At 53.0% G+C, this 26,792-nt stretch overlaps 2 protein-coding genes across 4 annotated transcripts in view; one reads left to right on the top strand and one right to left on the bottom strand.

Moving 5' to 3' along the window:
• The window catches only part of Chlsn (cholesin), a 111,073-nt gene that overhangs the window by 59,060 nt on the left and 25,221 nt on the right, over window positions 1–26,792 (top strand). The gene's annotated exons all lie outside the window — the stretch shown is intronic.
• On the bottom strand, window positions 8,457–24,990 carry Gpr146 (G protein-coupled receptor 146). 2 transcript variants are annotated; one of them, XM_004840336.3, is made up of 2 exons: window positions 24,896–24,990; window positions 8,457–13,020 (listed from the first exon to the last, which is right to left on the bottom strand). In XM_004840336.3, the coding sequence occupies exon 2, from the start codon at window positions 12,992–12,994 to the stop codon at window positions 11,990–11,992; it is 1,005 nt and encodes a 334-aa protein (XP_004840393.1). In that variant the 5' UTR covers window positions 12,995–13,020; window positions 24,896–24,990; the 3' UTR covers window positions 8,457–11,989. The 2 variants fall into 2 exon arrangements, with proteins under 2 accessions (XP_004840393.1, XP_087051980.1); XM_087195854.1 differs by lacking the exon at window positions 24,896–24,990 and adding an exon at window positions 15,492–17,780.

Below are 26,792 nucleotides of genomic sequence, written 5' to 3'. Positions count from 1 at the left end.
CTCTCTGTAAATAGCCCCTTGGGGTAGTTCCTGGAAGCCTGGCCCCCATACCCAGGACTGCTTCCCAGTGCTGGAAGGTGGGGAGAGGAGTGCAAGTCCCACTCAGCACACTGGTTTATTGAGGACTTGTCATAGTGCTGTGACTAATTACTGTGGAGGCAAGGCCTCAGAGAAGGCTTTGGAGTAACATTCGTGTGGCGTGTGGGACCAGCAGAGGCCACTGGCCTCTGGACCTTGTCCAACAGTCTAGGAAGGCAACATGGGAAACCCTAGCTGTGTGCTCCCCTGTATCCTGGCTCCCCCAACCCCTGCTACCCATCACCCCCAAAGGTTCTGAGACTGTCCAGTTCCAAGATTGTTTGAGTCTCTCTTAGATATTGGGAAAAAGAACCTTGAAGGATAAGGATAAAATACATTTCCATTTTCCTTTTCTTGAGTCTTCTGAAGAAAGCATGTTTATCCTCTGTCTCTTACATACATGCTGATACGCATGCAGACCCATATAAACATTTGTGCATGCATGTGCATACATGCACATGCCTCTGAGAGACATGGAGCTCCTCCTGCTTCTAATGTGCCATGGAGTGTCCGAGGATTGCCTTAGCCTGTGCCTCATGTGGGGAGTAGGAGGACAGGGCCCTCCTATTCAGGTGGCCAAGTCACTGGGCCTCCTCCAGCTTCCTCAGCCTCCCTCAAATCTTAGCATGCTGTTCTCAGCACCCGTGTGTCTGAGGAACAGATGGTGGGTACCTTCGTGTGTATTCAAGGCCCACTTTCCCCAAAGAGGCTCTCACATCCTGACAATTTAGGGCACAGAGAGGAGGGGTCATCTGGCAGGAGGGCAGAGAGCTGGGTCTGGAGGTGACCTGCTGCCCTGCTGGAGACCTTTTGCCCCAACTGCCCCACTGCTATGCATAGCTCCTCCCCAAAGCTGAGGAGGACAACACAGAACTGGGCAGGCAGCACATGTAAACAGAGCCCTGTGCGGTGCCACCCTGTGGGCTGGAGCCGATGTCATGCCCATTGGTGTGGACTGTGCGTCACCACAGGCCACCAGAAGCACTGAGGTCAAAACTCTTGGTTGCCCACCTGTGGCTCTTAAGTCCTCCTGAGCATGGGTGGTTTGGAGGAGGGTCCCCACAAGCAGGGACTTGCCTCAATTCAAAGCAGTTGGAAGGTGAGCCAGCCATGTGAGGAGACTGAGGGCACAGCTGTAACTGATGAGTGGGGGTTACTCTTTCTGCTGCTGAGGTGGCATAGGGCATTTGGTGGCTTTCTGGTGCCTCCGTTCCCAGTAGTCTCTGTATGGTTTGCCCGGTGTTGGTCTTGGGAGTTGTGCACAGCAGCTAAGGAGGTACTGTGGTCCAACTTTCCCTGTTCTGTGGCATCCAGCAGTGACCCAGGGGAGGGCACGTGGGATCCGGGCCTGGGCTGCAGGGCTCAGGTTTCAGGGAGAGTGAGGAGCAGCCTCGCACTGGTCTGCCCTAGGGATGTTTGTGGACTCCTCCTGGCACCCAGCCCTCCATGGAACCTCCCTGCCTGCACTGGATCGGGGAGCCCCAGTGGGGAATCCTGAAGGCACCTGGTCAACCAGAGCCAAGCAGGTGAATGGCAGCAGAGGCTTGAGAGGGCAGTTGGTGAGTAGCTCAGCCAGCCCTTCCCCTTCCTCTGGGAGTGCACGTGGGCTGCATCTGAAGGAGCAAACTCTGCCCTAGGTGAGGCCAGCTTCCACCCCACAGTGAGGTCTCAAGTGGCTAACAAGCCCTGGGAGGGCACCAAGGAGGGCCTTGAAGGCATCTCTTTGGAGGTTAGATCCTGCACGTGGGCATCTGGCTAGCCAGCCTCTCTCTCTGGCCTGCAGGGTGTGTGTCAGCATGACAGGAGCTACATGCAAACACTCGTGAGCACAAACTGCCTTATGCAGAAGTCACGTGCAGAAAGTTCAGCCCACTCTGCTTACCCCACCCTCTGGGTGGGAGAGTGGACATCTGGATACCCACACTGCCAGCCACAGTCAACCAAACAAGCTTGTGTTCCCAGGTTCCACAGCCCATGAAAACACACACACTGCAGACGTGTCTACTGCAGAAATTCAGATTATATTCTGCCAGCCCAGAACCTCCCCAAACTTTTGACCTACAGTGAAAACCTAGCAGTAGAAACTTATCTGTCACCTCTGTCAACATCCCGACGGATTTTCTGACCCTCCACAAACCTAATACAGCTCCGTCTTTACCAAATAGACCCACTATTGACCTTTCCTTAATGAAGAAGCCGAGAGTCTGCTGTCATTTCCAGAGCCAAAGGCTAGAAAAAGAAGCACATTTCCTTTTACTTAATGGAATCAACCTATAGTATAAAGAAACTTGGGTTTTCAGAAAGAAACTTTCCACAGCTGTGAACTCACTCCAACCCCAGGGTCTTGCAGATTTTCCCCAGCTGACCTCAGACTTGCGATCCTCCTGCCACATCCTTCTGCAGAGCTAGGATTACAGTTGTGGACCACTGTGAGCACCAGCAAAGTGCAGACTCAGGTCACAGCCCTGAGACCTAGAGAGAACCCCAGAGAGTCAGTGGGCACCAAGCATCATAACAGTGCCACCCCTGGCATTTCTCACACTTGACCTGACATCCCTCTGTGTAGGTGCAGGCTGTGGCTTTTCTAGTGGCTTTCACTAGGTCCATGGACCCGCATTCTGTCACACCTTGCAGAGTGGTGCCTGAGTCCCGGCCCTATAAGCCTGGCACCCCAGTGAGTGGCCCCTGGCAAGCTGGAGTCGCAAGCCTCACCCGGTGCTGTGAAGGCATCTGGGGCTGTGGTGCTTTTGGAGGACCAAGGTACTGGGATGGGTGGGCCTCTGGAGCCAGAAGGCCTGCTGTTCTCACTGTCCTGTCCTGTATGGGTCCCACCATTCCTTGGTGGCACCTGGGCCTTCCCACAGGTCTTGGCAGGGCACTGAGGTAGGGGAGCCCTGGAACCCGGCCTGGCTACCCACTTGCCTATACCCTATGACAAACCAACCTCTCCTGAGAGACTCACTTTCCCCAGTGGTAGAGAGAGGGCACCAGCTCTTGTTCTGAAGCAGGCTCCTCTGGACACTGCTCCCTGTCCCTGGTTGAATAGATGGACCCTATTCAGGCTGTCCCCTTCTAGAGTCCATTCTCTGGCTCATAATGAGCAAGTACTTGGTGTCATGGCTGCCTTGGGACAGAGAGCTGGCCCAAGGCAAGAACCCTGGGGACAGGCAGTGGCATAAGAGGCCCCACCCCAGGCAGGTGACCACCCTTACCAAGGTGGCATTGGCTTTTGTGTTTGTTATTCCACCGGCTTTGGGGAGGTCTGGGGCTAGTCAAGAGGGACTGTCCCCCCTTCTGGTCTCATGAGCTCAAGCGCTAGGGCTTTGTCAGTGATGTGACAGAGCAAAAGTGGCTTTCCCTGTGGCTCTCCTGCCTGCAGAGGATTCTGAGCTCCTGGAGAGGCCACAGGCTACTGGCCTAGCACACTGGCCTGGCCTTACCATGGCTCTTCTGTTAGGCCCAGATACAAGTATGCACCTCGGTTCCCCTATCCAGGGCCAAGAGGGTCTCTGTTCTGTGACTGTCCTGCTGCTGACCATGGCATGCTGACTAGGATCCAAGGCCGTGAATATGAGCTGCTTTCTCTGGGATGGCCCAGGCACAGCAGGAACTTATGGCATGCCTACTGGGGCCTCTCTCGGTACTCTGTCTGATGAAGTCATATGATGCCTTGTCCAACTCTGTCTTACCTAGCCTCAGCCCAGCCAACCTGTGTCCATGCACAACCTGGGACTAAGAGGCAGGCATGACGGCAGGGGTGGCATCTCCCTGGCCCTGTAAAAGAGCAGTGGTGGTAACATCTGTGATCAGTGGTCATCAGGAAGATCGTTCTTTAGGGACACAGCTGAGGAGGTGAAAGGACACGGAAGGCCTGTGTTTGGGGAGTGAAGGAAAGGGTAGTGAAGAGGAAGCCTCATTTCTTCCCACCCCCTGTAGAAGACCACCCCTGTGGTGTGTCCATGGTGCAACCTGTGTGTGTCCATGGTGGGGGTTCAGTGTGTCTGTGTCACATCTGTGGTCCAGGCTTGGCAGGTCTCTAGTTTGGTCTGCATTCATGGTATGGGCTGTATGTGTCAGTAGTCCAAGCTTGGTGTGTCCGTGGTGTGGGCTCTACATGTTCATTGTGTGTGAGGTATGGGCCATGCATGTCTATGGCATGGGCTGTGGTGTGGCACCGGCTGTGTGTGTGTGTGTGTGTGTGTGTGTGTGTGTGTGTGTGTGTGTGGTATGGCCCTTGTGTGTCCGTGGCACAGGCCTGGTGCATCTGGTGCTCATGGCAGCCTGTCCCAGGAGTGAAGAATGGAGGTGTGTGATGGGCAGTCCTGCTCAAAAATGCCTTTGGATGTGGCTGTCAGTCATGATACTTAGTTTATTTTGGAATTTGAATGCAAGAAGTTCAGAGATACTTCTGCTCATCTGATGGCAATGTGACAACTCTATGCCAATATTGGACATGCTCTTTGCTAGACAGAGATTATCAAGACTAACCCAAAAGGAGACAGCTTGATCAGTCCTGTAACAGTGAAATTAAATTCATCATTAAAACCTCTATAAGGAATGAGCAGGCCTGCTGGCCTCACTAGCACGGTGAGACCAGCGACTCAGACACAGCAAGGGGGTCCTTCACAAACTGCAGAGCCGCCCTGTTGCAGACAGGTGGGTTTTTTCATAATCATGCTCAATTCACAGACTCCCATGGAGAGCAGTGGATAGTGAGGCCTTCCTGATATGGACTCATGTGGAAACCAGGAACAAAGGAAGGGTTTGGGACCCCTGCAAACGGGGAGTCTGGAATATGGTCCAGGAATTGGAAGGCCAGTGTGAATTCAGCTTAGCATGTCAGGTTGTTCCAAGAAGCCTCAGACTCTGTGTCCAGTGCTCCTCCACCCAGGGTCCTTGTTCCTCTGCCCTCCTTGGCTGTCTCTTCCATACCCATATCTATTTCCTGCCTCCTTCCTGGCTATATTTTGGGCACTGTTCCTAGTACTACTCAGCTGTCCATCTCATCTTTCTCACCATGTGCAATAACACTGGTTTCTCTGGCCCCCACTCCACCATACAGGGCACTGGTGGCTTGTGACTTGGGTGTTGTGGGCCTGCCCCCACCTCATCCCATGAGCTGTCATCATGTAGCTGGGTCTAGGGGCCACCCTAACCCTCCCACTAAGTGTGCTGGGCTGGGTCTGCTCAGCAGAGGTAGCTGAGGATCACAGAAGTGACACTTCCCACATGGTATCCTATCACGCCAGACACGTGATGCCAGCTGTCCCCACAAGCAAGGCTAGGTGTAACTCCCTAGTTTTGTGGAGACAGTGAAGGAATCCTCCTTTACAATTAGCCTGTAAGGAAAACACACCCTCCACTCCCAAGCTTGTTTTTGTGGCACTGGAGATGGAACCCAGTGACTCTATCACTGAATCACATCCCCAGCCCTTTTAATTATTTCTATTTTGAGACAAGGTCTTGCTAAGGTGGCCCAGTGAGACTTGAACTTGTGATCCTACTGCCTTAGCCTCTCTCAGTGCTGAATTACAGGGGTGTGCAGCAGCAACTTGAGACACCAGAGCAGCAAATGCATTGCATGGAAGTGTTATGTGGCAGTGCCTTGTCCATATCCCAAGTTTCTGCTGGAGCATCCAAGCCATGACAGGTATGACAAATAATATCAGCCTAAGAAAGGCAAGATGCCTGGGTGTCCCACAGCCTTCACTACCCACGTTAGCCACTGTACACAGACACCTGAGCCCTCACCTGGGGCAGGTGGGGCCTTTGCTCCTGTTGAGCAGGAGTCTGGAGGTTGAGACATCACTTCAGCCTTCTTTCAGGCCCTGGATCACAGTGTTGGTCCTCACCAAAGGGCTGGCCACCAAGGCCTGTGAGGCCTGGGATCTGAAAGGCTCTGGGAACCCTTGCCCAGGACAGGCAGACATGAAGGCAACCAGAGAGCTAACCCCCTCTCCCTTCCCTCCTAAAGCTTTGTCTCTTTTTGGTCCAGCTGCCCCCCAGGGAGGTAATGCCCAGTGGTGGAGTTCCTTATGCCAGACCCTGTGCAGGAGAAGGGCTGGTGGAGCTGTTGGCTGCCCCTTTCCAGGCACTGCTGTGTGTTGTGGGCTCTGGCCCTCTGCACAACCCTTAAGTGGCTCTTCTGGACAAGGCAGGTCCTCATTCCTTTGCCCCAGCCTGCTGAAGGGTGTCGGGTAGGAGCCCAGCTTGATGCTTTAAAGTTTGCTGCTGAAAATACTTTTGTGAAAACTTAAAATTAGGCTGGGCATTGTGGCATATGCCAGTAATATAAGCTATTCAAGAAGCTGAGGCAGGAGGACCACAGGTTCAAGCCTAACCTGGGCAACCTAGTTAATTAGGGAGACCCTGTCTCAAAAAATTAAAAATGGCTATGGAGTGTAAAGGCCTTAGGTTTAATCCCCTCTTCCCGAGGGGAGTGTCTTGGGGTATATAGCTCAGTGGTAGAATGATGCTGGTTCTGTCTTCAGAATTAATTAATGGGAAGGAAAAGAGAAGATCAAAGCCTTTCTTCATGTGAATCCATTTATTTGTGTCCCAGGGAATTCTAATCGTGATAGTGGGTTTCCACGTAGGTGCTGTACTGGTCCCCTGGCTGGGTGCTCAGGAGAGTAACCTAAAGTGTGCTGCTCTCTTTGCTCTGAGCAGCTGGTCCAGGGTGGGAAATACTGGATTGTGTCAGCGTATTTCTTGGTAAACTTGTTTGGAAGCAACCCTTCCGGCTTGACCTTTTCATGGGCCAGTGCCTTCCCAAGGCCCAGGTCTCCCCGTCCTCTTTCCTGCAAAGTGAAGGTTCACCATCGGCCACTGGATGGAGCTCTGCAGACAAGCCTGCCGTGTAGCTCTGAATCACACACTGGTCTGCCCAGCACCTAACCACAGCGGCAGCAGAGCTTTACTCTTCCCAGAATCTTGTCTGGTGGTGCTGCTAGTCTGTGCCAGTGGCTCTGAGGGTGAGGATGTCCCTGCCTCTCCTCTTGAAGCACCCAGATGCCATCCACACACAGCCAAGTGCATGGATCTCTGGTGTCCAGGTCCACGAATTCTGACAGGTGCCTGGACAGCATCACCAGTGCCCCATCAAGAGGCCATTGGCTTCATTCCCAGAATGTCCTGGCCCCCCAGAGGCAGCATTGCCTGTCATGGCAGAAAGGCTGGCTGGGGGGACATGCAGCGACCACGGGTATCCACAAAGCCTGAGATTGGAAATAGCCAAATGCCCACCCTAGCAGAGGGGATGGATGAACTGTGACCCAGCAAAGGAACCATGGAGCCTGGACAGCAGTGGAGGATGGTGTGAGGCACAGGGGAAGTGAGCCCCACATCCTAGGGATGTGAACAGTGAAGAGAGCCCAGATGGGGACTGGCTTAAATGAGGGTTCCTTCCAGACAGGGTCTTGCCCTCCCTACTGCCCCAGTTTCTGCATGGCTGTCAGGACGCTGGCCTTCTATACCCCGTGGCACAAGGGTTCCCTTGCTGGCCCAGTTTGCTGGCACCATCAGGACTGAGTTCCTGGGGGGTTTTTGAGATGAGATCTCACTATTTTGCCCAGGCTAGTCACTAACTTCTGAACTCAAGTGATCCTCCTGTCTCAGCTTCCCTAGAGCTGGGACTACGGATATGCATGACCACACCTAGCCTTTTATGTTTCTTTTTTTTTTTTTTTTTTTTCCAGGGATCGAACTCAGGACCTTGCACTTTTGAGGCAGGCAGTGGCACCACTGAGCTAAATCCCTGGCCCCTTATGTTTCTTTTTTGACCAAGTGGAGTTATAGCAATTGAAACAATACAGTGACATCAGACCCAGGATCAGGAGGCCCTTGGAGGGGAATGCTTGGACAGGCAAGGAGCCCCCTCCCTCTGGAATCAGAGTCCCTGGGCTGAAGGTAGTCCAGGTATTCACACACCTGGGAAGACCCCAGTCCCGAGAGTGTGTCACATGGCACCAGGTCCGTACCAAGTACCTGGTAAAAGTGGCTGCCATTGCCTCAGGCTCCCATGGCCATCTGTAGGGACCTGCAGGGCCAGAAGATGGACCATGCTGGCCCAGCATGGCCACCACAGACACACCCAGCACTGGCACTGGGGTACCACTGGGGCACGGGAATGCCACTGCATTGAGTAGGTAATTGGAGGCTTTTGGCAAGTTGTGCAAGGGGCTGCTCAGCCTGGCAAGGCACAGGAACCCGGGGAGTTCAGCAATACTGAGGAGTACCCCCGGGGTCAGGGCACGTGCAAGCCAGGCAAGACCATGGGGACAGAGGTAGAGCAGCTGGGGCCATCCCGCCACGTGCCACCTCACGTGTGGGCAGCCAGGGCTATCTCCATCACATCTAAGCAACCGCAGGAGCACATGTGGAACTGAATGGCTATTGCTTTATTAGTCTGATATGATTGCTGTAAAGACAAACTATAGAGAAATAAGTAGACACCTTGACATTCACGTTAGGGGATAACCAAGTACTTCCTGTGCTGGTTTTCCAGTATGTATCACACATGCCTAGAAAGACACATTTTAACAACCCAGAAATTATGTAACTAGTGTTAAATAATTTAATAGTCTTAAAGTGTGGGGGATCCTCTAGCAGTTTCTTCTGTTTCAGATTCACAGAACCTCAGGCCCACAGGCACAGCCATTGGGGTAGACACCACAGACAAGTCAGAAGGCTCCCAATTTCCAACTAGTTTTAAATTCAAGAATGTAACATACAGTATACCTTCTTACTTTATTCCTCCTTTATGCTTTGTCAATTGCTTTTTATAAAAGAACAGTGTTTGTTGATTTTGTGGTGTATCTGCCACAATTAGTTTCCTATAATGAATCATATAACCTTTGTGAAGAAAATCCAAGATGCAACTCACTTTTTGAAATCTTAAAATAGTGAAACATGGCAAGCTTTCTGGTAGATCAATAAAAATAAGAGCATTAGTTTTAAACAATAGTCAAGAACTGGTTGGTACAATACTAAAACACAGTTTCAAAAAAGTCTGGCCTAGCCTGGTCAGCTCATGTGAAGAGACAAGGACGGAGCTCATGGTCCCCTTTGGCTTTTGTCAGAGAGCTCCTCACTCTCTGAGTAGCGTGAGTTCTTTCCATGTTTTCTTGGAAACATGGCAGAACTGGGAATCCAACATTTTGGAGGGTAAGAGACAGGTGAGGCACACAGTATCCTCCGAGGTTAGCACAGCACAAAGGAGCAGGTGTCTGAGGACAGGGACCGTGCAGTCAGCATGTGGGGGCTGCTACAAAGGTCAGTGTGGGGCCGGGGATTTAGCTCAGTGGTTTCGCCGCCCGCTGTGCAAGTGCAAGGACCCCAGTTCGATCCCTGGTACCAAAAAAAAAAAAAAGCCAGTGTGGGTGAAGAAGGATATGTGCCCCTTGGCCTTACCAGAAGGACCCACCCAGACTACTGGCATCTACTGGGCCTGTCCCTGTGGGCAGGTGGGAGTGAGTTGCATGGGTCCCCCAGGACTTAACCAGTTTGCACCCAAAGCCACTGAAGAATTGAAAGGGACATGTGGGCCCCCTCTTCCTACACTGGGGAAGACTGGTTGGGTGGAAGAATTCCAGGAGGGCAGAGAACCTGCACCTCTCCTGGTCTGTGTAGGGTGGGGTCTGCCCCCTCCCAACAGCTCTTTACTTGAAGCAAAAGGTACGGAAAGTATAATCCAGGGAAAAGGTCTTTTACTTTTTTTCTTTTTTTAGACAAAGTCACTATGTATGTAGCTCAGACAGACTTTAACTCATTATGTAGCCCAGGCTGACCTTGAACTCAGTGATCCTCCAACCTTGGCCTCCTCAGTGCTGGAATTACAAGCATGTGACACCACACCCAGCTGTGGTCTTTTACTTTAAGCAAAGACACCACCCCCACAAATAGCCCTCCCGATCTGAACCCTGTTTCCCCTACTGACTGGAAAAGTTGGGCTGCCCTTGGCTTGACCTTGGGCCTGCTTACCCATAAGAGAATTATAGACAAGCAGGCACCAGCCAGCTGCCCTCTGTAGTATGGGGTGGGGCTGGAATCTGCACGGTTGGGGTTCTCACTTCCTTAGCAAACAGAACAGAGGTTCTAAGTGGAACCATCCAGTTGGGAAGCCTGGTGGCTACCTCCGTAAGCAGTAGGCCTTCCTCAGATTCTGTGGTTGAGAAGAGAGGGACAGGCAGACTTGCAGCCTTAATGTTTGGGGGTTTTTTGGGGTTTTTTGGTACTGGGGATTGGACTCGGGACCTTGCACTTGCGAGGCAGGGCCGGAACCACTGAGCTAAATCCCTGGCCCTAGCCTTAATGTTTGAACAGGACCCTGGCACACCTAAACACAAAAATTTCACAGTGAGAAGCAACTCAGAGAACAGCTCTCCACTTCAGCCCCATAGTTTATGGGCAAGAAACTGGGCTCCATAGAACTCGCCAAGCACATCACCGCTGCTAGGGGCAGATGGGAGACCCAAAGCCAGCGCATCCAGTGTATCTTCATAATTCCTCACAAAGCAAAGTAACTCAGGCACATCGCAATTGAGGAGACATGGTTTGTGTACAGTAAATACAACTAAAGCAAGTAACTCCTGGCTGAATTTCCCAAGAGATGGATCAGAGCTCCAGGCACCATTGCTAAACAGGCCAGAATGCAGGCTCACACTGCACAGCCCCGGGCAGGTGTGCTCCAAAGGCAGCCCCAGGCCTGCATGTCATGTGTTCCCCCGGGCCTGGGCACCACCCCATCAGGATAGGGTTGCTGCAGAATCAAGGCTGAGATGCTGGAGGTGCCTCACATCACTTCTGGAAGTCACTTGGGGGGAAGTCTTCCTGCTTATAAAGCTTCTTGGATTTCAGAATTGGGTACTTGGGGTTGTGGGCCTGCATTTAAATCCTAAAGAACTGGAGCAGAGGATGTGGGAGGTGTGCAGGGGTGAGGGTAGGTAAAACTAGCAGGGCTGAGGCAGGCAGCTGCCCCATCTTTGCTGACACCCAGGTGCGGCTCCACACAGAACAGGCCCCATAGGCTGCCTTGCTGCCATGGATGCCAGGCCCTGGCACCTCGGGGAACCAGCTTCCCACCATCCTGTCCTCCCTTCCATCCCTCGCTGACACAGGTGCCCTAGGTAGTAAGTTAGGAATCCCTCCTTCTTGAGCTCATATTCTTTAGTTTTGTGTACATTCTGGGGAACAGGCTTAGAGGGACAGGTCTGAATAGAAGGAAACCAGCTAGTGCTGTCTGTCAGGCAGGACATCAAGGACACATGGCTGGTGAGGACCCACCATGCTCATTACACCCTGTTAACTCCAACACACAGGGGCCATCATGGCTCCATGTGGCTTCACACACACCCCATGTGCCTTCCTCAGCCCAGGCTGCCAGCTGGAAATGATGTTGCCTTTATACTATTTCCTTCATCTTAATACTTGACATTTTTCTATAAAACATCTCTGTAAGACAAAAAAGGAGGGGACCAAGTACTGTGGCAATACAAAGAATAAATACTGGCTTTAGATTTTATCACTTCATTCCAAAAGCCTGGTGTTGAGGAGGCTGAAGGTCATTTCACTTAAGACATGGCCTGAAAGAGGTCTTCAGCAGAGATGCCCCATCTCCAGAAGGTGGGATGCTGAGGCAGCCTGTCCCTCACATAACACGCCTGTTTTCCCAGCATGGCCTGCCTAAGATGAGCCTTTTGGGTGAAAATAGAATACCTTAAAAAAAAATACCCCTTGTGCTACTCTTGTAGTAGTGCATCTCTGTCTGGGAAGAAAGCGCCAAGCATCCAGGTAACAAAGTGCTACACATCCAGTTGAACTTGGTTTTCCTCATGGGCAGCTCATTTCCCAGGACATGCAGACGAGGGGCAAGTGAAGCCCCCAGCGTGGTCACTGCCACCCAGCACTCTCCCTAGGCCTGTGCCATCACTGGCTGGACCCCTGAGGGGTCCAGGGGGCAACGCCGGAGCCCACAGTGCATTTTCTTTATCAGTCGTTGGAGTTTGCTAGGGAAGTTTCTATTGATGTGGCGGTAGAGCAGTGGCGTCACAGAGCTACTGGAGAAGGCCAGGAACTTGGATAGATCCTTCGCAAAGTGCAGGATCCCCAGGTAGTGCCCATCCACCGGCTTCCCCCGAGAGACCAGCACTGTGTGCCCCAGGAGGCTCAGGTAGTGAGGTGTCCAGAGCCCAAACTGTGTGCACACAGTGGCCACCAGTAGCCTGTGCACCCATGGGTCTAGCCTCCCCATGTCCTGGTCCAGGGGCGTGTCTTCTTTTCGGATCCGAGAGATGAGTGCCAGAGCATACAGCACAGCCAGGCCTGGCACCACAAACCCAATGAGCACCAGGATGGCATCAGCAGCCTCTGTGTTCTGCATCTTGGCACACTCAGCAACCCGAGAGGACACATGGCTGCAGATGTAAAAGAGCAAGGAGGAAAAGCTGGTGAGCAGCGCCCCACCCCAGACAAAGCCGCACACATGTCGTGTGTTATACACACTGGCCATGTAGGTACGTGGCAGGGCACGCTCGATGTAGTAGTCAAGGCTGAGCAGGGCAGTCGAGTACATGGTCACTAGGGAGGCCACATTGAACAGGATCAGCAGTGTCACATGTGCCTCACTGCTGAGGCTCCACAGTGCCCATCTGGTGTGGGGTGGCCCCAGGAGGTGCACAGGGGCCAGGGCACTGAGCACCAGGCCTGCCACAGCCATGTTCACAAAGTACACATCTGGCATAGTCATACTGCTCTTGCTGCTCAGGTTCACCAGCACCAGCAGCATGTTGTAACCCAGGCCAACAGGGACACCAGCCACCAGGTAGAGCAGCGAGAGGACCCAGAGCCCTAGGCGCAGGTCCTGGCACAGCTGCTCCTCACCCTGTGCCGTGCCATTGAGCAGGCTGCAGCTCCACATGGCAGCCTCACCCAGGCTCCGCAGCTCTGTTGGAAAGAAGGAACAAAGTCAGCCACTCCCTGTCTCCTTGCTCGGCACCACCAAACTCTAGGAAACTGTATAACAGCCCAAATAAGGCTGCTGTGACACCCATGGCCATGGTCAGGCTCTGGAATCCTGTTTCCACAGGAAATCAAGTCCTAGACAACTCACAAATGACACTACCACAGAATCTGCCTGAGGGAGTTTGCCATGCACATTCCTGCATCCTGAATCCACCAGCAGAGAGCTGCTGCCACCTTTTGGCATTGGGGGGCTCTACAGGACCAGAACCCACCTGACCCCAAGCACCTGGCAGTGTTATGGGACCCCTACTGTCAGCTGATGGGCCATTTCCAGTGATGTGTGCTGAGCACCTTCTGTGAGCTGGGGGGAGGGGGACAGTGCACATAGTGTTACCTGGTGGGACACAGCTGGGCGCCTGCTGAGTGGGACCAGGAGAGAAGCACTTGGCACATGGGAGCATCATGTGTACACATGCAGCACCAGCTCTGGTCCACAAGTAGGCCTGGAAAAGCAGCTGGCACTGTGCTGGGCTGTGTGGCACCCCACCTTCCAGGAAGAGCTGCTGCTCTGGAGAAGGTGTGTGCTAGATCCCCAGAGGGAGCCCAGAGCACCCTGTGGTCTTAAAACTCCCTGTCCATCTTCCACCACGGGGCGGGTGAGCTGCTCTCCCCACCTTGGACAGCCCAACACCATGGTTCCTAAAGCCTGCTGGGTGACTGGTGCTGCACTGGGAGAGGTTGGCAGCATGATGGTCAGCCCTAAGGTAACAGCCTGGGTTGCCTGAGGACACAGCATATCTTGACATAACTAAAACTGATAGGTGTAACCATACTTTAAAGAATTCCTTCTCTGCAATGAACAGACATTTTTCAGGAAACCCTTACATTTAAAATGTAGTTTGATCCAACCAGACCTTCTGCTCTCAGAATGGAAGACAAGTGTCTGAGGCAGATGCACAGAAAGCCAGCAGTCCTGTTTCCCAGAGCTCGGGGACAAAGCGAGGAAGCCAGGCTGCTGGCACTGACTCTGGTCCCGCCCGCTGTGGGCCCCACCGGAGGCAGCTCTGCAGTTTGCAATACCCACCTCCACACAGGATCCCAGCAGTGGGGGAGGAGAGGGCTCCTGCCACCTCCCATCTGCCAGCAGCGTGGCTAGGCATCGAAACAGGAAAGTTTATGATGGAGAAAATAGTCTGTGCTCTGGTGCCACCCCTGGCTCCAGGCACACAGTGTTGGGCTGGATTCTGGGCTGCAGTTTTCAGGTGCATGTGGGAGGGAGGGACACCAGGCATGAAGCATAGTGCAGCACCAATGCGTGTTCCCCACAGCTGAGACTGGACATCAGGAGCAAGGTGCCAAGAGCTGGCCGCACTGGGCACAGGGCAACCTCACTCTCCCTATTCTCCTTGGGCACACAACTCCTGAGCTGCAGGCAATCACACCCCAACTTGGGCCCCACCTACCCCTCTATTCAACCATCCTGACCAGGTCCAGGCAGGGCCAGTGAGCTCCACGGGTGGGAGTGGGGTGGCAGGGCTGCCAAAGGTGTGGGCGACTGATCCATTCCCAGAACCATTATCTCTTGAGGTACCATCTATGTTTTCTATTTCTCCTTCCATTTAGAATGCCTGTAGCCAGCATCTGTGCTTAAGTGCTGTGTTTTCTCGGGTGCTTTAGTCCCCAGGCTTCTGTCTCCCAAGCTTCAAAGCTTTGGTGACCACTGAACTGAGCAGGAGCCCATGTTGTGGGTACCTCATCTGTCCTCCATCCACCAGACCTCATGGGCCACAAATCCCACAACACCTGCGCATTCTGTGGCCACTATGAGTGCGTGTCAGTGAGCCATGTTTGCACCCGAGTGTCCTGTTCTCACAGGCCATCAACCCATAGCCAAAGGCCTGCTGCCTAGCCCCTCCTGTGCCATACAGGGCCTAGGCTTTGTTTGAGTTGTCTCCACACATTACTGTTTCAGACCTCCTTCCCTCTCTGCGATAGCAGCTATGACAGCCACACACAGAAGGGCCACACATCAGTGATGCGGGCCATGTCCTCCAGTGACCTTACAAGTGGAGCATATCTGACAGACGTGGTCAAGGGCTCAGATCATTCTGTCCCTCTTGCTCCACATCCTGTCACTTGTCCTTCTGAGAAGACTCCTGCCTACAGTGGCTGCTCTCCCATCCTTTGTCCCCCGCAGCTGCAGCCATTGGCTCTTACCTTTACCTCACGTCCCATATTCCATGAGGCCATGGACTGCAGATGCTGTCCTCGGTCAGCATGGCAGAGCCAAGGCACAGCTGCATGGCAGAGGGACTCTCCTGTGCCTCTTGAAGCCCTGCCACCCCCACCCCCCAGTCCACTGCAGCCAAAAACATGGGCACAGGCATGTGTGAGGCTGCTGCACGCTCATGCCAGGAGATGCCACACTTGTTTTCCTCCAGCAGATTACTCACATGCAGCTCCTGCCTCCCATGGCAACATGGCAGCCCCTCCCTATCACTGTTTACAGCCGGTTTCCAGAAATGAAAGGTCGTGCTTGGACGGGCCGGCGCTCCCAGATCAAGCGTGTTCACATCCTCTCACACTTGGCTTGGTAAATGTCCAGGCTCCCGGGGGGACTGGCAGGTTTATATGGAGGCAGCAGTGGTATTTCCCCTCAGTCCCTCCTGTGCACGTCCGGCCCAGTCCACAGTGTGTCCTGGAGGGAGTGGGGGCAGGTCTGGCACAGACTCAGGGTCCTGCTACTCAGAATGGCTAAGGAGATCAGTTACAAGTTCCTGCTCCCCTGAGGAAACAGACTGAACAGACATGTGTCTGTGGCTGCTGTAAGCTGTGGCTGCTGGGGCTCAGTGAGTCTGGTCAGAAGTGGGACCCGAGAGGTCCCAGCCACTGTCACATCAGACCCAGGAACATAGCAGCCCTTTGAAAGCACAGCCATGGCACAGGGCAGGCTCAGAATCAAAACCCAGGACCAGGGAGAGGTGTTCTGCAGCCTCCACATAAATTGCCAGGCATCCTCTGCCTGTACAGTGTCCACAGGGACTCGGAGCAGCCCCAGGAGGGTGGGTGTCAGCGAGACCCAGGCTACAGATGGCTGCACCCTGTGCAGCAGAGTGGAGACTGCTTCTTCCTGGCCTGCTGATTCCCATTGCCAGGAGAAGTGGGGCAGGAAGAGCCTTCCTGGAAGCATCACGTGGAGCAGCTCTGTTTATATCCGTGGTGCTCAGGTTCAAGGGTGGCCTCCCCCTGGGTTTTTGAGAGCACTGCTGAAGGAAGTGCATGTGTTTACACACCAGCCAGGGCAGACAGCAGAAGGGGCCATGGCTCTCGATTTTATTTACTGGTAGCTATTCATGCTAAAGAGTTTATAAACTTTTATTTCATAAGCTGTAACTAGTTTCTATGTATAGTTTTCTTACATAATTATAACTTTTGTGTCACACAAAGATCATAAGCCAGAAAGTACCCATTTTCATTCACTTTCATTCCACCTGTCCTGGCATTACCTCCAGGGAGCTAATGCATAACCTGGAGATCTTGGGAGCAAAGTGACCGCAGTGGACAACTGGCTTCACAGGCTGGTGCCGTCCACCTCAGGGATGTCCACAATGTTGAAATTGGATGTAGAGGGTGGAGAAGCAGCTCTGCAGCCATGGTAAGAAGCAGAGGGGAGCTTGGACATCCTGTGACCACAAGGTCAGTGGCACTTTCGCCTCCAGGTATGGCCCACAGCCCTAGGATGGAGGAGCAGCAGGTGGTGGCCCAGACCCAAATGCCTGTGTGTGCTGGGAGAGGGGAGCTCTTTGAGTCCGGTCAGGAAATGTTTCTGCCTCATCTCATCACAGGGCAATGGGTGACCTGCTTTCTCCCATTATCCCTTTGTTCCCAGGCACCCTGGCAGGGAGGAGTGCTGTCCTGCTCTTAGCCCATGCCCATTCTCTGTGGCCCAGACCCAGAGCCAATCCTGGCTGCAAGGCTCTGGGTGAGGGCTGTGCCCTGGGTAGGAAGAGCTGAAGGATCTGCCCTCACCCTGCCTGCCCTTCATGGTTCCTGTACCCTGTGGTCCTCCTTCCTATTCCCCTCGCTGTTTGGTGAAGAGGGCCATCCTGTAGGTGAGAAACAATGCCTTGGTTTCCACCCTCCAGCTCCAGCCTCAGGACCTGGGCTGGGCAGTCTTTCCAGTTAGCCAGCCTCCTGGAAACTTCCTTCATGAAAAATCAGAGCACAGAACCAGATGGTGGGAGTTTTGGAGGCAGGGGGAAAATCCCCCAACATACCCTTTCCAGTCTAGTCTCTCTGAATGATGGATAAGTCTGAGTTTATCAAGTTTAATTGGAAGATGACAGAAGATTCTAGAAAATCTCTGCAGAGATGCAGAAAGCATAGAGAAGGCTCATCCTTCACCTGTTCTGGGGCCTTTGCTCTTGTTGTGGGCCAAGGGATGGGGTGCCAAGCACTCCTAGCACGCACTCTCATTCCACCCATATTCCTTCAGGAAGCTGCTGGCCAGATGGCAGGATTAATACCCATCTTCCAGGGCCTTGCCACCCACTGCCCTCCTTCTGCCCGAGGGGTCCAACTCAGCAGGACCCCTGGAGGCCTCTATCAGACCAGGAAAATGCTCCTCATCCCTAGGACCACCCCTCTAGTCACAAAGCACAGCCCACCTGGCTCCCCCGGCTCCTTTGCCCACCTGCATCCTCCTGGAGGGGCTTGTGAAAGCCTAGTGTTGGCAGGAAGGCCCTTCCCCCATCCCCTCTCTCCACCCTTCTGTCCCCTCCCCTGAGCTCTCTTCCTACCAGGCATGTTCTCCTCACACTGTCTGGTTTGGCCACCTTCCTTCCACTCTCATCACTGGCCTCTCCCACCCTGAAACTCTCCCCCACCACTGCTACAAGACCTGCCAGGCTCATTCTTCCCACCCACAGCCCCTAGAATGACACTTCTCAGGCGAGGCCCTGGCCCTCAGGGCCCCTTTCCCATGACCCCCTTCCCTTGGCAGCAAAGGCCCCTGCTGACCACATTCAGCTCACCTCGGCAAAGCCCTGGGTTCCTCCTGACTTCCCCCTCTGCCCTGCTTTCAGTCTGGCCACCTCACAGGTGGCTTTCCAGCTCCACAGTGACCAGGAACATGGTCCACAGTTGTGCCCTGACCCCAGGTGCAGTATGCCCAGAAGGTGACTTCAGGGACACACTCAGGCCTGCTCCTCCTCCCTTCCCCTCAAATCACTGGGGGAGAGACTGCCCACTAACCCTCAGGATCCTGGCCAAGGTGGCCTCAAGGTCACTTCTCTGCCTTGCAGTGGTGTACCAGAGGGTGACAGGTCAGCCTGGCCCCCAAGCACAGGTACACCTGGCAGGGCAGGTGGGCTGCCCAGGCTGAGGCCTCCTCATCCAGCATGGCTAGGAATGACGAATGTAGGGCCACATGAGGGCCTCTGGCTACCAAGATGGCCCTAATCGCGGTCACTTCAGTGTTTTCCCTTCAGAAGAATTTATTAATGATATAAATGTGGCTTATACACCCTCTCCTTTTTTTCTGTTTTGTCTTTACATTCATGAAGAAGCCATGAGGTTCAGGCTGGTCTTGCAACCAGGTCAGGGCTGGTCTCTCCCTCCCATGGATGGCAGCAACCTCCACCCACTCTGCTCATGGCCTCTCCTCCCCTTTGTCTCTCAGCACTTGCTTCCCCACCAAGAGGGAGGAGCTGGACACAGATGTATCACTGAGCCAGGGTCACAAAGGCCAGGGCATCAGGACTGTAGTACCCATGTGAGACCACTGTGCCTCATCATGGTCAGGAGGCCCTTTCTTTATGTGTGATGGGATGGTGCTGGGGCATTAGCAGGGCACTGTGCAAATGGAGCCTTTAAGGAATCACAGTGGGTACAGAGGCATCCCTTCTCCCAGTAGGGGACAGCTCGGATGGGGTAGCAAGGCCAGAGTTTCACGGTCAGAAAAGCTACCAGGGCAGAACACTGGCAACCCACTTAGGGCTCTGCATTCTGTCCAGGCCTCTCTGCTGGCTTTGGGGCGACCTAGGCCAGCCTGTTTCTCACCCGTCCAGAGTCATGAGGCAGCCACCTCCAATGGGGTTAGACCAGGCCTAATTATCACGTGTGGAATGATTAGAAGCCAGTGGGTGCACAGGTGCCTGTTTCCCTCTGAGGTGCACTGGGAGGCCCCAGGGAGCAGTGTCCTTTGGGAGTCTGCACAACCCCGAATTCTGGATGCTCAGTAGGGGTCTGTGTTTTTCTGTCAGACAGCTGATTGTGTCCTATGTCCTCCTGGGTGAAGGCGGAACCACTGCCCATACAACACACTTGTGGCTCCAGTTATCTCACAGGAAGACCCACCCGCCCTGGCCCCAAGGAGGCCTTCACCAGTGGGATTCCTCATGGTTTCCTTTCACCCTCCCCTCATCTATACTGCTTTGGAGCATTTGACAACACCCAGGAGTGTCTGGCTCCCAGGCCCCAAGAGACCACCAAGAATGGGTCCTCTGCAGGAGCGGAACCCCCCTGCTGGCCTGAGCAGCCACTCTCCTCACAGACTTAGAAACTGTGCAAGTGCTCACCCCAAGTTAGGTGGTTTCCTGCTCCATTCTGGGCCCTGAGCACACACTTGGGGATCTAGGGTTTCTTCCTAATTTCTAGCCACAATCCCCTTGAGCATCCCTCCCAGAGTCACTGCCCAACAGCTCTGAGGCACCTGGCCAGTGTACTCTGTGCCTCCAAGTTTGCCAGCAGAGGAGTTCCTAGTCAGAGCTGGGCCAGGCAGGCCAGGGGACAATGGCAGCCTGTAAAATGAGCCCCCACTGCACAACCTTGCCCTTCAGCATCCATGCTGACACAGTCCTCATACTGGTTTGCAGGACCTGGAGGGCCTGAGCAGTAGGTACGCCAGCAGCATGGTGCAGCTCTTCTTCACTATTGGCTGGGGCCAGGGGGATGAAAAGGAAGGGACAGGTGCCAAGCACTGATGTCCCTGGCCAGGGCTCTGACCCCAGGAAGCTGGGGGGGGGAGTCTCAGCAGAGTGCTTAAAACTAGATAATGCCAGTCCTAAAATAGTTTTTATACTCTTGGACTCTGGCCTAACATCCCACGCTCCAGGGACCCTGAACATAAGGACTGTAATAATGGTGCTGCTGTGTGAAGCTGTGCCCTGCAGTCTGCAGAGGAGTGAGTTCAGTAGCGTGAACCAGGACCCAGATCTTAAGAGGAACTCCACATCCCCAAACTTCTCCATGAAGGAAGTGCTTGGGAATTTGGGCTCAAGAGCCAGGCTGCCAGGTGTTCGTGCAGTCTTTCTGTTTACCAGATGTGTCTCCGGGTGAGCAGATAGCTATTGTCTCAGTTCTGAGTTTCCCCAAGTACAGGGAAATCCTCACATGATTGTTAGGAAGATTAGATACATCAGTTCTTGTAAACCCAGAAGAGTGCCCAGCACTTGCTAAGCCTACGCTGGACCTTGATGGTAGGATAACAGGGTCACAGACCTTCAGCACCCCCCCCCACACACTATCATTAGAGGCAGAGGAAGCTGGTCTGTTTCCTTTCACTCAGAATCTTTTGTTAACTAGCACAAATAAAGAGGAAACTGGAGGGGAGGGTAGAGATGACAGCACATGAACACAAGTGACAAGCCACGTGTAAGTTCTGTCTGGGGGAGGATCGGCACCAGGGCAAGTATAAGAGGAAAAAACCTCCAGACCTTATTCTGGGGACCTAGCTCACCCCACCCACATACACTGTCAGAAGACAGAGGCACTGCAAACATCACGACATGATGGCCTTCCTGGTGTTTCTTTAGCATTAAACTACAGCATAAACATTTGCTTCTCTGGCTTGTGTTCACTGCTTTCCAAGGAATGTGCAACGGGGAAGGAGAGCACGCTTCATGGGTCTTAGTTCTTTCCTCTTGTAGCTTAAACATCTTGAGGCCCTGTGCCATGGCGTAGGTTGGCGGGTCTGTATGGGCTGCTCTGCACAGCCAACACTGCCTGCTCCTTTGGGGCTCCAAGAACACTGCAGTGGCCCCACTCACTCTCCAAGGTTGACAAGGACACAGGGCCACGTGCAGGGTAGCTGTTAGAGCATTTCAAAGTGAGACACTTCATCTTTACTCCCATACCTTATTTTAAAAGAGCCCAGATGGTATAAACCAGCCTGTTTAGTGAATATCTGTAAGTGACAGAATGGGCAGGGCTGAATTAAGTAGTGAGCAGCCCCTGCAGAGGACTGCCTGGCTTACAGTGATGGTGGGGACAAGTGCTGCAGCAGGCAGAGCTAGCAGAACGCAATGCAGCAGAGGAGCCTTCCTGCCGCCAGGTTACTACAGCTAGCATCTCTCAGTGTTTTACCTTCTTGCCTCTGTTCACTGGGAATTCTGTCCTCTTGTTCAGGCCCACAAATCCTCTCTCATGTTGTCTGTACGTGTGGGTCCCATCCAAGATGCCTGGCCTTGTTTCCCTGTTCTCTCAAGATCCTGTTCAGCCCACCTTTGGTGTTTTGTTTGGGGGACCAGAACCCCCCCTTGAACAGTCCCCACGCACCCTTGGGATCATGCTGGACTTAGACCATGTGCATCTCTCCTACCCACACAACCTGGGTGGGGGCTGCCCTGTGCTGTACCAACGCCCAGCTGAGGATGTTGTTCTAGAGTGGACAGGGTGGCAGACCAGGTGGGGTGTCTGCTCTTATTCCAGGATGGACATCTCTTCCTTGACACCTGAGAGATAAGATTTCTGTGGAAAGAGATTGGAAGGCCGGGGCCATTTTGTCCTGAGAGGGATGGTGGAGATAGTGCTGGCAGCAGTCAGCCTCTCTGCTGAGGACCCTCCTTACTGAAGGCCCTGACAGGTTGCTTCTGTTGGAAAAAGACCTGCTCTTATGCTCAACTCCAGGTGAATGTTCTGGAACAAAGTGCTTTGAAAATGACTCTTGGCGTGCGCTGCCGCCCCCCCCCCCCTTTTTGTAGTAAAGGGCAGAGGCCTTAGTGACAGTTAACATCCAGTTAATTCTTGGAGCCAGACGCTCTGAGAAGGCTGCTGTTGTCATAGGTTTTCAATGTGGAGAGCTTGGACACACTGATTCCTATCACAAACACGGTGCCTCCCTAGGGTGTGATAAGAAAGCTGCATTATATAGATGGCTGGCTTTGATTTTTGTAGCCTTTTGCTTTTTATAGTTCTAACTGCAGAACAGCAAGAGTGAACCAGGCAACCTGGCTTTGGTGCATAAACAAAGTGTGTGCTCTCTTTGGAAAAGCAGGAGCTTGGTGCTAGCTGAAGGGGGGGAAATCAAATGACTGACTCCAGTTCCTCTGGCAGGGAGCAAGCAGGGAACTGTGGGGGCCTGAGCTTTGTTTCCCTGGAGGAAGATAGGACACATTCTTTTGTTCATGAAGTACTCATTACTGGGACTTTTGTGTTCTCTGACTAACTTGGTTTGAGGCTAATACCTTTTCCACATACGGGGGAAAAACAGAAACAAAAAAAAACTGCTCAGAAATTCAAGGGCCAGACTGATGGTCCAGATAAAGTCTCCATTTCAGATCCTGAGCAGGAGTGGCACCCCATCTTGGCTCCCTACCACCCCAGCTCTTAACTAGGCGCGGTCTTACCTGTAGGGAAGTGCTCAGAGCCACAGATCTTATCACACCCTGGTGGTTATTTTTACTTGTCACATTTGGTCTAATAGCAACAGTCACTTGCTTAGTTTGCTCTGGTTCTAATTAAAATGGGGAAACTCCTGGCCACACTGCCCTTGGCATGTACGGAAGGGCCCCAGGGTGGACCATCAGGGATTACACAGGACATCTGCCCCATCTCACTGTGTCCTTCTCTGGTTTGTTTGTGGAGACTCCTGGACCCACTCACAAGGGACTGAATTCTGCTCCTCTAAACAGCATTTCACTTTAGCACCTCAAGCTAGGAAAAAACTCAGTTTTACTCTCCAAACTGAGTACCCCTCTGCTCTTTGATTTCTGGATGGTATTTTGGGGCTCTTGGCCTATGAGGCCTTGTGGACAGCTACAGCCTAATGCTATGCAGTCAGGCAAGTGGGAAAGTGGACAACCTGCCTGAGCCTTCGGAGAGTGAGGGAGGAGCCAGCAAAGAGGGGAAATAACTGGGAAGCACCTTCTAAAGAAAGCAGTTTGCTCTGATTGTCACGTACATTTACATGGGGGACCCTGGGGGACAACCCCCCCCCCCAGGCATGGCCTTGATGTGTATGATTCAATGGGTGTGGGTTATTAAAGGCCCAGTGACAGTCACTATTTAAGGACTTTCAAGTGACAGTCTAGTGGCTGTGAAGGCAGCCTCCCCTAGGAGCACCTTCCTCTCCATGCCCCAGAGAGCAGTGTGTCTCTCTCCCTATCTATAAATCACAAGCATGTTTCCCCAGCCAAACTCTGAAAGCATGTCACTTATCCATTGTTAGATAAATATAATAGGTCTTGTACTCACTTTACATACAGCTAATGTAAGTGATACACTGATGTTACTCTTGGTTTTTTTTTGTTGTTTTTTGTTTTTGGTGCCAGGGATCGAACTCCGGTCCTTGTGCTTGTGCAGCAGGCGGCGAAACCACTGAGCTAAATCCCTGGCCCAAAACTGATGTTACTCTTTCCCTCTTCATCAACCTGGCTAAAGTTTTTATGAGTTAGAGGAACACCAAGTTAACTCTGCTCTTTCCATTCTGCCCCAAGTCTGTGTTCAGGGTCACACCCCGACACGTGTGTCTATGCCTGTGTGTTTTTTCTGTGTGTGTGTGGCACTAGGGAATGGGCTTACGCTGTGTGAACTGGCACAGTAAGCACTCAGCATATACAAGCTTTTTCTAAAAGCCAACTATCTTTGAAGGGCTTTTTCACTTAGGAAGATATCAGAAGTTCTGGTTTGCAGAAGGGTACATGACAGTAGTTCTTTAAGGAGCTACACAGGAGGTCATGACCCAATAATGGGACCCTGCATTCAGTACAATTATTCATAGTGCTCCTTTGCACTCATAGCAGTGTCCCGGTTAGGATTGCAGAGCATCTGGGCGCTATCATTCATGAGTAACCTAGGAACACGATCAGAACACCTATATCCATACAAATTTGCAGAAGCTTTTAAAGTGTGCTTGTTGCCACTCTGTTACTGAATGCCTCTGCTAGATGGTCAAGATAAGGGGGGAAAAAAGGAGGTGTCAGCTGATTATTTAAAGTGAAATGGAGATCTCAAATAAGTGCCTCTCCACAGATAAGGAGATGAAAGGTGGCAAATGGTGCTCTCAACAGTAAAAATAAAACTATTCTCAGGTTAGCATGCACAGCACAGACTAGTTATATCAGCAGTCTCCAAATGTCTAATTTAGAGAAGTGATTTACTACTTTTACAATATTAACTTAATTCTAGGTATCTGGTTGCTAGTAATAGTGGCTGTTTTGGATCCTCTGAGGCTTTGGAGGCGGCTTTCAGCGCCCTATCAACTGTACAGGACAGCTGACACCAGACTGGCTATCTCCACGTATACACAGTTCCGACACCAAAAATCTTATTCCAGGGACGAAAACGATAATCCGAGTGCTCAGGAGGACTCGATAGGTTCCCGCCGATCATGTGAGGGGCCGGCGGCGGGGCCGAGCGCTTCTGAGGGCAGGAGACCTGGCTGCGGTCCGCAGGTCGGTGACCTCGCGCCCGTCCCCCAGCCGGGGCTCGACTCCGCCGACGGCCCTCCCCGCCAGTATGCGCTGTGGGGAACGGGCGCCAGCCAGCTGAGCGCAACTTTGCACTCTCTCCTCGACCACCGAAAACTAGAGTTTGCCCGACCGACCCGGCCCAGGCCTCAGGCCCCGGCCCCACTCACCGGCTCGCTGGGCGGCGGCCACTGCGGGCAGCGCGGGGCTCCAAGGAGGCGGCGGGGCTCACGGCGCGCACGCCGCCCCGGCCCTGTGTACACACGTGACCGGGTCGGGCCCGCCCCCTCCCATAGCCCCGCCTCCAGACCGCCGAACGCAGAGACCCCGGGCCCCGCCTCCCGGCCGTGGATCGCAGCCCGGGCTGCCGGGCCACGACTTGGGTCCGCGGCCCCCGCCTGGCTTCGCTGGTTGTCCGGCCTGTGCGGAGAGAGGAGGCGGGGGCGCCCCTCTTCGGGTAACTCGAGACCTGCCCCGTGGGAGAACGCGAACCTGAGGCCTGCCTGCAGATCTCAAACGTCCCTCGGTGTCTGCTTCGGCTTCTCTCTGGGAACGCAGCACCGGCTGCTGAGTCACCGAGCCCTAATCTGCGGGGCGCAGGCTGCCGCCCCAAAGAAGCCAGCTAGGGTTAGAACTGGGGGAGGCAATCGGGCACTCCCAGATGCACCTGCTGCGCTCCCTCCCTGAGCTCGCTCTCTTCACCCTCGCCAGCTACTTTCTGGCTTCGGGGCTTTCTTTGTAAACCTAATGGGTTACAGGAAAGCAGCTTAAATAGCCGGTGCCATTAGACTTAGACGCCTGATTGCGTGGAAAGTTGGAAGAACGTCACCTCCACAGCATGTTCTGGTTCAGTATCCAAGACTTGATTGTTTTTTAAAGTTGAAGCACGCGGATTGCAGAGCTTGGTGTGGATTTGCTGTGCAGCCAGGGGTTGAACACGGCCAGGCTGGCCCTCAGCTTCACCGTGATGCCACAGGCCGAGAGAACCAGGCTGAGGTCTGCTGAGGTCAGACACAGGCAGAGAGGCCTTCTCTGGCCAGATCGTCGATTGGTCCCTGGGCTCCCCAACAATGCCTCTCCTCTGCTGCCAGCATGCTGACCTGCCCCACAATCCCCTACCAGGTCTTTAAGGGAGGGCCACATACTGCCGGAAGGTACCAGGTCTTACCTCGCTTGCCAAAACCAGACACCATTAGCCATCACTGACTCCTGGCTGAGGCTCTTTTTGTGCCAAGTTCTGTTCTCCACCTTCAGCATTCTTAAAACTATCAGTTATAAGACACATCCTGATTTTATTTTACTTTATTACCACATATTTATATTTGCATATATGCATTTCACAGTCATCCTTGTGAATTGGTACACATACATAACACAGCTTGCTTTTTAATCCCCTTCTTTCTTTAATCCCCTTCTTTCCTCCAGTTTCCCGTCCCCCTTTTCTTTCTTGTTGATATTGTCAATCATAGTTTATGTTTATGGCATATAATGTCCACGTTCATTGAGGTTACTAGGACCTTGTACCTGAGACATCACTCTACCTATTTCCCCATCCCCTCACCCTTGGTCCTCTGGACTCCTTCCCATCTGAAAGAGATCCATTCCCTTGTCTCTTCTATCCTTCTTTATTTTTCTGAGAGATACCATCCAGTATTTAAGTTTGTGTTCTGATTTTAGAGATGTTAAAAATGAGAGAAAATATGTTGTAGCATCAGTGAAATATTCTTATCATCCTTACATGATATTTTTTTGAAAACACTTAAGCAAATTGCCCAAGGTCACATTCCAGGCAAGTGAGCCAGGGTTGAACCCAGGTGGTCTTTGGATTTCTAAATCTGGTTTGAGACTGTGGGTCCTCCTAGCCACCTGCCTTAAGAGTAAAGTCTTGTTGTGTCCATTGTATAAATGGCCTAAGACCTTGAGGCTCCTGGTCAGAGTCTGGGCCATGCTGCCTGACCCCAGAGTGCCAGGCTTCCAAGGTCTACTGTAGAGTGCCTGGTGGCTGGGTGGGACAGCTATTTGCAGGCAAGAGTACTCCAGGTAGCTCCACCACGCCCTCTGCTTTTG

The sequence above is a fragment of the Heterocephalus glaber genome, unplaced genomic scaffold (assembly GCF_053883595.1).
Source record: "Heterocephalus glaber isolate CG9 unplaced genomic scaffold, H.glaber_assembly_v1.0 deba00001610, whole genome shotgun sequence".
Taxonomy (NCBI): domain Eukaryota; kingdom Metazoa; phylum Chordata; class Mammalia; order Rodentia; family Bathyergidae; genus Heterocephalus; species Heterocephalus glaber.
The sequence above is the reverse complement of the archived record's forward strand: the minus strand, read 5'-3'. Positions and strand labels throughout refer to the sequence as shown.